The sequence below is a fragment of the Gavialis gangeticus genome, unplaced genomic scaffold (genome assembly GCF_001723915.1).
Source record: "Gavialis gangeticus isolate Ggan-Ray unplaced genomic scaffold, GavGan_comp1, whole genome shotgun sequence".
Classification (NCBI taxonomy): Eukaryota; Metazoa; Chordata; order Crocodylia; family Gavialidae; genus Gavialis; species Gavialis gangeticus.
In genome coordinates, this window is record NW_017729033.1 from 35,124,972 (window position 1) to 35,135,656 (window position 10,685).

General features: G+C 39.8%; 1 protein-coding gene across 1 annotated transcript in view; it reads right to left on the minus strand.

The window, feature by feature from the left end:
* Positions 1–10,685, minus strand: part of BOD1L1 (biorientation of chromosomes in cell division 1 like 1) — an 86,527-nt gene that overhangs the window by 20,895 nt on the left and 54,947 nt on the right. Inside the window, exons 15-18 of the mRNA XM_019525818.1 lie at positions 7,502–7,586; positions 3,103–3,173; positions 2,505–2,574; positions 335–411 (exon numbers count right to left, since the gene is read on the minus strand). Coding sequence (XP_019381363.1) covers positions 335–411; positions 2,505–2,574; positions 3,103–3,173; positions 7,502–7,586 — 303 coding nt within the window. The remainder of the gene's footprint in view (positions 1–334; positions 412–2,504; positions 2,575–3,102; positions 3,174–7,501; positions 7,587–10,685) is intronic.

Below are 10,685 nucleotides of genomic sequence, written 5' to 3' on the forward strand. Positions count from 1 at the left end.
GGAAATCAGCAGGCATTGGGGGAGTCACTGTTCCCCCGAGCACAGCCAGGAGTGACCAGGAACAACGGTCACAAGCTGGTGGAGGGTAGATTTAGGTTAGACATCAGAAGGCGCTATTTCACGGTCAGGGCGGCTAGGGTCTGGAACCAACTGCCAAGGGGGGTGGTACAGGCTCCTACCCTGGGGGTTTTTAAGAGGAGGTTAGATGAACACCTTGCTGGGGTCGTTTGACCCCAGTACTCTTTCCTGCCATGGCACGGGGTCGGACTAGATGATCTTCTCAGGTCCCTTCCGACCCTAGAAACTATGAAACTATGAAAATGGATAAAAATACCTCAACAGACTTTGGTTTGGTTTTGGAGCACTGACTTTGTTCATCTTCTTCCCAAGCCTGAGTAACTGAACAGTCATCTGCAAAAGACAGTTGAAATGTTTAACTAAAATGCTCTTTTCAGTTATTTATCAAGGCCTGGTCTTCTTCTCTCACCAATGTTGCATCAGTGTAATTGAATTGTTATCAGTGCAGCTGCACTTGATTTACAAAAATGTAAGAGGAAAACCATGGCACTCCTTGTCTTGGAAAGATCAAATACAAGAAAGCATAGAAGAGGTCTTCAAATTTTCTTTTCCCAGGTTTGAAAAGTGCAAACAATCAAAATTTGACACTTGTAACAAACTGTGGGCTACAACTACACTCCAGCCAGATGACGCTATAATACTATTTTATTTTACTGTTTTACTAATTTGCTATTTATTTACACTTTATTATTTATATTTATAATTAATCAATTTGACAAATTCAATATTCTGAAGAAAAGCAGTCATCATTAATCCAAAACCATTCTCATCTCTTTATTCTTCTAATGTAATCTTTATGGAACACAGTCCCTCTTCCAACTAGTCATATACTAATTTCTTATTGTCAGAATATCCTCAGTGCCAAATGGGACGGTGAGGGAGCTTGATCAATCTGACCAAGGAAAATGACCATTCTTGGATGGATAGTTCCATGAAGACACTGAAAACAAGCACTCTTATTGCATAGGTATGCCCAGAAACAGTTGGGGATGGGGGAGGTGATAGAGTGCAGTTCATTTCCTCTCTCATGACTTAGAAGTCAAATCAAGGCTCATTCCTTCCTCTGCTAGAGCTCAAACTGAAACAAACCCCAATATTCTATTTTCTCCCCAGCTCTTCCCAATTCAGATGCTGTTGATTTTAGTTACCAGTGGAAAGCCCCACTTTCAGTAGTAGGTAAGGTGGGGAAGGCAAGTGGTGGCATCCCTTGGGCTCCACAAACAAGCCGATGCAGCAGCTTTGACAGCTGTGGCAAAAAGTCCTGTGGGCCACATCCCACATATACAGGCGGGTCATTTAGCCTGCAAGAAGCTGGCCTGCAGGCTGAATGTTTAATACCCCACCTACTGGTACTTATATTTTATGCCAGACTTTGTAGGAGGGGCTCACTGTAGATGAGAACTACATACCCTTCTGGGCAACATTCCTCCTCTCCAATATGGTTCCACTGGTCAGATTAAGTGAGGGGAAAAAAGGAGTGGTATGCTCATACCTTTCATTCACTCAAACACCAAAAAGAAATACCAATCACAATGGACTGGGCAGACAGCCTTGCACACTCTGCTTTCTTATATGCTTTTCTTAGCAGTGAACTGATGTTGGCATTAACACTTCCCATGACTGGGCATCTGAGTTAGCAGACCATAAAGATGAATGGGAGGCATATACATCACTCTGAGCTACTGTTTTTGACTTTATGTACACTCAAACAAAATATTACTGCACTGATCACATTATTTTCATGGTTATTTTTCTCAGTCATCCGGAATAGTGACTGTTTAAATGAAAACTGAGCTACTGGAGAAAAAGATGGCACCCAAAAATAATAATAATAATAATAATTAAAAAAAAGTAAAATAAATGTTAGTTTGGTCCAGCATGGCCTAAACTGGGCTCTTTCTTCCATTCCCCTTCACATATCTATATCTTTCTATAATTTTCTTCAGATATATGAGAGCTACAAACAAGGATCTGAAAAGTATGGGATGTCCAAAGTTTTTACAATCTCTGACTTTAGGTTGTATATAGCATTTAATGTTATGTTCCTCCCCATAACATTTCTACATGGTTAGATATGTACATGGCACTTTATAGATGAATAAAAAGAGGAAAAAAAGGTGGATAGATTCCTACCCTGAGAATGCAATAAGAGTCTCTAACTTGATAGCATTATTCCATAAGACAGCATTGACTGATGAAACAGATACTTCTACAAATTTTTGCGAACTAAATTGTGATAGCATCCGCAATCTTCAAGGCTAATGACAAGGATGGAAAGTAAAGCCAAATGTAATATATAGCTTTGCCAAGCAATACCATTAAATTATCTCATTGGCCCATGAGCCATAGTATTATAAACATCTTTTCATAAAACAATAGACCTCAAAGTTTATTAAAATAGATATGTTTTCAATTATGCCAACTACCTGTTTCACCCTCTTGTTTTTTTCTCATTTCTGACATTCTGATTCCTTTTTCCTGACCAGGTATTTCTATCTGCAATTAAAAATAGAAACTAATGTCAGACTTACCACAGAAGAGGCAATCTTAATCAAAGATACAGTAGAACCTAGATACTTTGCAGGGTTAAGTTTCTTATACCCTGAGGAAGATGAGGGTTTATTTATATAGCCATCTAATTTGCAAAGCTGCAGCAAAAAACTGCACAGAACTACTGAGGTAACTATCTGTTTGCTTCAGCTTTTACTGCAAAGAGTGCCACTTCTCTGAACAGCTATGTGGCTGTACTCCACCTGGGGGGGAAAACAGTGCCTTCTGAAGTAAGAGCTCAGCAAACAGCTGAGAGATTTATTCTTAATTCAGCAAGCAACTACAAACTAACCCAGCTGTTAAAACACCTGGATACAAATGATCTGGGTTCTACTATATTGACTCTTCATGAGTACCTATGTTTGTAATAACCTATGTTGATTTAGAAAGCTGGATCAAGAAACTTAGGATATTTAAGTAAATGGTTATCTATTTTCTGGTTATGTAAGGAGTGAATATAACAAGGATACTTACCACTTGTGATTGTGTTTTAGTCTTGATTTTTATTGTTTCCATCATGCCCATAAAATCTGAAGATTCCTGTACTGAAATATAAAAAACCAAATGTATAAGTTATCCAGTCACTAGGATATTCTAAACACTTTCAATGCAAACTGCTCAGTTATAATCATTACAGTCCCGGAAAGGGTACTGTATCTTGCCTGCAACTGGACAGAGTTACAGAAGTGGATTCAACATTTAAAACTTGATTCTAGTGAAAATTCTAGAAGTTGTTCCTCTGAGTTTTGAAATTCTGGAGAAGCCCAACTCTGCTCTTACATGTAATGTGCTTGTTTTGCAACTACAAAAAGACTTTGGGGATATCAACAGAGTACGATTTGTGATCACAGATATCTGCATACAGAAATAAATATAAACGTTTACATGACAATTAATTTTTGTTCTTTTATTCTAAGAGCAGGAAATACCTTTGTCTAACAACAAGTCTGGAAGAAAGCTAAGATGGAAGTCTGAGCATCAGAAAGCTTTCTTTGTATATACTTTTGCTGGATTTTGTAAAAAAGGCAAAAGGATGCAAAGCTTATTTTAAAGACAAAAATGTGCTTATTATGGTCACTCTAGTATCAATTGTACACCAGTGTTGCATGTGATACTCCTTACTGGTCTTTATTGCAGTGTGGCAAATTCCAGGAAATTCTACCTGCAGGAATAGCTGTGTGGACCTGTAATCATTTCATTCCCAGGACCAAAGGTTAATAGTCACTAGGTACCACTAAATTCCTCATGGAAGAGAACTAAAAAGATGAGGAAGAGTGGTTAGCACTGGCATATTTGTTGTGCATGGAATCCTAATCACCTATTCAGCCAGCAGCACCAGAGGGGATAAACCCAAGGGTACTGAAGGAATTGGCTGATGTAAGAAAGAGACTTGGGGGTCATGATTGACCACAAGATGAACATGAGCCTACAATGTGATGCTGCAGCTAGTAAAGCTACCAAAATGCTCACTTGCATCCAGAGATGCTTCTCAAGCAAATCCCGGGTCGTCATTCTCCCCTTGTACTCGGCCTTGGTGAGGCCGCAGCTGGAGTACTGCGTCCAGTTTTGGGCCCCACAATTCAAAAAGAATGTGGAAAAGCTTGAGAGAGTCCAGAAAAGAGCCACGCGCATGATCTGAGGCCAGGAAAACAGACCTTACGATGACAGGCTGAGAGCCATGGGGCTCTTCAGCCTGGAAGAGCGCAGGCACAGGGGTGATCTGATGACCACCTATAAGTTTATGAGGGGTGACCCACCAGTATCTGGGGGAACGTTTGTTCACCAGAGCGCCTCAAGGGATGACGAGGTTGAACGGTTATAAACTACTGCTAGACTGTTTCAGGCTGGACATAAGGAAGAATTTTTTTACTGTCTGAGCCCCCAAGGTCTGGAATAGCCTGCCATCGGAGGTGGTTCAAGCACCTACACTGAATACCTTCAACAGTAAATTGGATGCTTAGCTTGCTAGGATCCTATGACCCCAGCTGACTTCCTGCCCTTCAGGCGGGGGGCTGGACTTGCTGATCTTCCGAGGTCCCTTCCAGCCCTAGCGTCTATGAAATCTATGAATTTCAGAGCCACTGGCTATAGTCCTTGAGAACTCATGGAGGTCAGGTGAGATCCTAATTGGAAGAGGCAAATACAGTACCCATCCTTAAGAAAGGAATGACAAGGACCTGGGGAATTACAAATCAGCCAGCCTGATCTCAATACCTGAAAAGATCATGGAGCAGATCCTCAAGGAATCTACTGTGAAGCATTTAAAGGACAACAATGTGACCAGGAACAACCAGCATGGATTCATGACGAGCAAATCATGCCTAACCAATCTGATTTCCTTCCATGATGAGGTGACAGGTTCTGTGGATGTGATATACCTTGACTGTAGTACGGTTTCTGATACTATCTTCCATAACAGTCTCATTAACAAGCTAAGAAAATATAGACTAAATGGAAGTACTATAATATAAGTGGCTGGCTCATCAATGGCTCAATGTCTAGTTGGGAGAAAGTACCAAGTGGGGTTTGCTAGGGGTCTGTTTTGGATTTGGTGTTATTCAACCTTTTCATTACTAAATCAAGATGATGGGATTGAGTACATTCATAGCAAATTTACTGATGACAACAAGTTGGGTGGAGTTGCAGACCCTCTGTAGGGCAGGGCTAAGATCCAGAACCTACGTAAACTGGAGAAATGGCCTGCAGTCAATCAGATGAGATACAATAAGGACAAGTCTAAAGTCTTGTGCTTGGGACAGAATAAATTGCATGCAGAAATACAGACTGAGAAATGAATGGGTAAGATGCAGTACAGCAGAGAAGGCTCTGGATGAGATTTCCATGAGACTAGTGGTTTTCAACCGTTTTTCATTTGCAGATGCCCAAAACATTGCAAAAGGTATGGGCCTCTTTGAATTGTAAGTGTGGGTATTCACATACTTTTGATTGATCACAGTCATCTTTCACAGACCCCTTAGACAGTCTGTAAACCCTCAAGAGTCTATGGACCACAGGTTGAAAACCACTGCACTACATCATAAGCTAAATAGGAGCCAACAGTATTCTCTAGCTGCAATAGAGCCAACATCATCCTGGGCTGTATTAATGGGAGTGTCACTTACAAATCATAAGAAGTGATTCCTCTGCTCAAAATCAGTACTGGTGAGGCCTTGCTTGGAGTACTGCATCCTGCTTTGGGCCCTACACTTTCACAAAGGACACAGACAGACTGGAAAGAGTCCAGTGCAGGGCAACAAAAATGACCTGACAAGGTTTATGAGGAAAGGCTGAAGGAACTAGGGTGCATATAGAAGCTACATCTGTTGTGCAATTGGGCTTGTGGAAGTGCTCTAATGCCGTGCCATGACATACGTGCATGGCTGCAGGGTATTTTAAAAGTGGTCAATCACACAACAAATTAACCCTCATCTAATAAGGGATAAGATGAAGGTGCTCAAACGTGGAGTGCTTTAGGGAACTTCCGTTCCCTAGGGTCAATCCTTCACACAATTGCATCAGCCCAGTTCCATGCCCCCCCCTCAAGCTGTCTGCAGGAAGGGAAGAGGGAGAAGGCAGGGGGAGCAAGCTGCAGACTAGGATTTGCCTGGCCTGAGCTAGAGGGAGGGGCAGATGGATTGGAGCCCCCCAGGCCCCTCCCTCCTCCCCTTCAGCTCAGGCCAGGCAAACCCCAGCCTGCAGCTCACTCCCCCTTTCCTGCAGACAGCTCCGGAGCTGGGGGGAGAGGGGAAGACTAGTCTAGGAGACAGAGGCTGCAGGCAGACTCCTCTGCTTGATCAGCTCCAAAGTGGAGATGTTCTCCACCTCCCCATGTGAGTTAGAACAGGGGCCTAGGGTTATGTAGCTTGGAGAAGAGAAGACTGAGGGGGAATTCTGTAACAGTTTTTCAAACATCTTGAAGGGCAATTATAAAGGGCAATTACAGAGAAGGAGGAGATGGGCTTTTCTCTGTGACTATAGAGAGACAGAACAATGGTTTCAACCTGCAGCAAAGGAAGTTTAGGTTGGAGATTAGGAGGAATCTTCTATGGGGGTGGTCAAGCACTGGAACAGGTTACCTAGAGAAGTTTTGGTATCTCCATCTCTGGACATGTTCAAGAGCAGGCTAGACAGACACCTAGCTGGGATGGTTCAGTCAGGGAAAATCCAGCCTTGAGCAGAGGCTGGACTAGATCTTGTTATGCCTCCTCCAGCCCTACTTTCCTATAATCTTATGAAAGTTCACTGTACTGAACAAGTTTCAGTAAATCACTTGGGCATGAAAACATACAAGAACCTACTCACTTTATTATGTACATTACTCTTCGTAGAGATGATTTTGATTTAGAGCTATTTGAGAAAGTAGATAAACCAAAACTTTAATATTAAAGAATCCAAACATAAGAGATATCCTTTTATGAAAAGGGAGTTTTAGCACACTGGGCTTAGTAATGCAGTTATCTGTGAGAAAAGTTATTTCATCTACCAAAGAACTTCATTTTAAGTTTTAGCTAGGTGTGTGAACAGCAGATTGGTGCAGAAAGAAATTCAGTTTTATGAAGGATTCTGATGTTTGATTTTCTTCTAACTAAAAATGAAATCTGAAAATTGAGAAATTCTCCCTAAAAACAAAATTCCGAAAAAGTAACAGGTTTTAGGCTGATCAAAATATTTAATTTCAAATTAGACATTTTTATTGTATACGTAAATGTAAAATTCAAAATAAGAACTGGCTTTAAAAAAGAAAAAAAATATTTAAGTATTTCTTTCTGCTGGTTTTAAAACATGACATTTTGACACTGTTAGAAATTCTATATCATCTCTTCTCTAAAGCAAAATTGACAAATTGCTACTCTCTTACAGTATTTGTACCTACCACTTCCTTTATCGGTAGTTTCCAAAAGCTTAGATATTTTTTCTTTGTAGCTATGTTCAGCTGTTTGCACACCAGAGTTTTCCACCTAATTTTGAAATAAAATGCAAAACAAGTTTTGTATTTATTTATATTCATTAAAAGTAAAAAAGAACTGTTAATGGCTAGTGACATAATACAATAAGCAATAGAAAGAATAAATAAAATCAACCCACAAATTCACATGTTTCTAAAGTTCATATAACAATACTACATAAAGCATCATCATGTAAGACCACTTTAGGTCTACAGTTTAACTATTAGTATTTTCAGGATGTCCACTGAGCATATTAACTTTAAGGTAATAAAGGAACAGTTAACATACAGCCTTGTCAAAGCTAACAGCAATTACATATATTAACTACTTTGTATGAAAGGGACAGATGTGCATGGGTAAAAATTAAAAGTTTCCATTCTAGTAGAACCAGAAATGTAGTAAACAATCATGTTATACAAAAGAGAATTGTTGCAGAAAAGTCAAAGTGGTAAACTGATAGGCAAATGTCAAATGATTCCAAAAGTTGAATCTAGGTAAATGTATAGATGTTAATCTTGTTCCTTTAATTTACATTATCTGGGTTTGTTACATTGTTATATAACAAGCACTGGGTGTTACACAGAGTGTAGACAGTAACAGCATAAAAATCATATCTGAAAGGAAAACTACCATACAGTCCCTAAACGTAGGAATTCTGTATTTGAATAAAAATAATATAATATTACAACTGTACTACTGACCACCTGACAAGGAAGTGAAGGCAAATATGAAATGCTGAAGAAGATTAGAGAAGCCACTAAAATGGGACAAAAGCCATGGGATTTCAATTATCCTCACACAGACTGGGTAAACGCCTCATCAGGGCAAGATGCGGAGATAAAATTTCTGGATGTGATGACTGCTTCCTAGAACAACTCATCTTGGAACTCACAAGAGAAGAAGCAATTCTAGACCTAATCCCATGTAACACACAGGACCTAGTTCAAGAGGTGTCCGTTGGTGAGCCACTCTGCAATAGCAGCCATAATAAAATCACATTCAACATCCTAGTGAGAGGGAATAAGCCAAAAAAAATCCACCACACCAATATGCAACTTTAGGAAGGGGAAGTACACAAAAGTGCCAAAGTTGGTAAGAAAAAAAATTAAAAGGAGCAGTCAAAAGCATAAATGGCTTGTAGGCAGCTTAGAATCTGTTTAAAAATACCATATTAAGAGACTCAGAAAAAGTGTATACAACAAACAAAGAGGGTACCCAAGTGGTCCAAAAAGGTTAAACCTACAAGGTTTAATAGCAGAGTTAGGAAGGCCATTCAAGGCAAAAAAGGCATCCTTCAAAAATAATGGAAGGTATGCCTAAATAAGGGAAACAGGAAAGAGCTCACAAATTCTGACAGGTCAAGAGTAAAACCAAATTAAGGCAAGCCAAAAAAGATTGAGGGGCATCTAGCAAAACATCCTAAAGTCAGTAACATTTTTTAAATACATTAGAAGCAGGAAGCCTGTGCGAGAATTGGTGGAACTACTAGATGACCACGGTGTTAAAAAATGCACGCAGACATACGGACACAGCAGAGAAGCTAAACTGAATTTGTGTTGGTTTTCCCCATGAAAGACACTGGAGAAATTTCCATGATAGATCAATCTTTCCTAGCAGATAGGTCTGAAGAGCTGGACCACATTGAAGTGGCAACAGAAGAAGTTTTAGAACAAACTGATAAATTAAATACTACTAAGTCACAAAAAACAGATGGCATTCAACTAAGAGTTCTGAAGGAACTCTAAGGTGAAATTATAGAACTGTGGGCAATAGTGTGTAACCTACTGCTATACATGGCCTCTGTGCCAGAGGAATGGCGGGTTGTCAACGTAACACCCATCTTCTAAAAGGGCTCTAAAGGTGATCCTGGGAACTAGACCAGTGAATCTCACTTCCATCCCTGGCAAGTTGGTAGAATCTATAATAGAGAATAAAATCAGTCATGTACAAATATGATTGACTGGGAGGAAGAATCAGCACGGCTCTTTTAAAATGAACTCCTGCCAATCAGCTGGAATTTTCTGAGGGTGTTAACAAGCATGTGAACAAAGTTAATGTGTCTAGTTGACATATATTATACAAATAATATTTGGACTTTCCAAAAGGTTTTGACAAGGTCCCTTACCAAAGGCTTAAAAAACCAAAAATAAAACCAAAACAAACTGTATGGCTACGGGACTGGAGGGAAATTTCTTTTATGGATTGAAAACTGATTAAAAAGATAGGAAGGAAAGGGTAGGAGTAAATGGTCACTTTTCAGGATGGCCAGAGGTCAAAAGTGGGGTCCCACAGGGATCTGTGCTGGGCCCAGTTTTATTCAACATTTTCATCAATGATCTGGAAATGGGGGTGCACAGTGAAATTTCTCAAGTTTGCAAATGATAGGAAATTATTCCAGGTAGTCAAATCCCAAGCTGACTGACAGAAACTGTAGAAAGATCTCACCAAGCTAAGTGAGGTAAGCAAAAAATGGCAGGATGTCAACTTCAGCATCAACAAGGACAAGGCAATGCACCTGGGGAAAGATAACCTCAAATATATGTACTCAGTGCTGGGTTCTGAACTAGCTGTTATGACTTAAGAAAGAGACTTTTGAGTCATTTTAGACAGCTTTCTAAAAACATCAGCTCTGTGTGCAGTGGCAACAAAAAAAAAAGTCTATAAAATGTTGGGCATCATTAAGAAGGAAACTTGAAAACAAAACACAGAACATTATCATGCTGTTATACAAAATCTATGATGCACTTGCATATTGTGCACAGTGCTCATCTTCAAACTCAAAAAGGATGCAGCAGAATTGGAAATGGTACAGAGAAAGGCAACCAAAATGATCAGGAGTATGGAGCAGTTGCCATATCAGGACAGACTAAAAAGCCTAGAATGTTTTAGTTTGGAAAGGAAAGGGTTGAGCAGGGTATAATAGAAGTCTATAAAATCATCAAGAGTATAGACAGAGTGAACAGGGAACCGTAACTCACCAAAATACTATAACTATGGGGCACCCACTGAAATTAATAAAAAGACAGGTTTAAAACTAACGAGAAAAAGTCCTTTTTTATGCAGTGTATAGTTAACTCATGGAATTCCTTGCCATGGGAAGTGGTAAAGGCA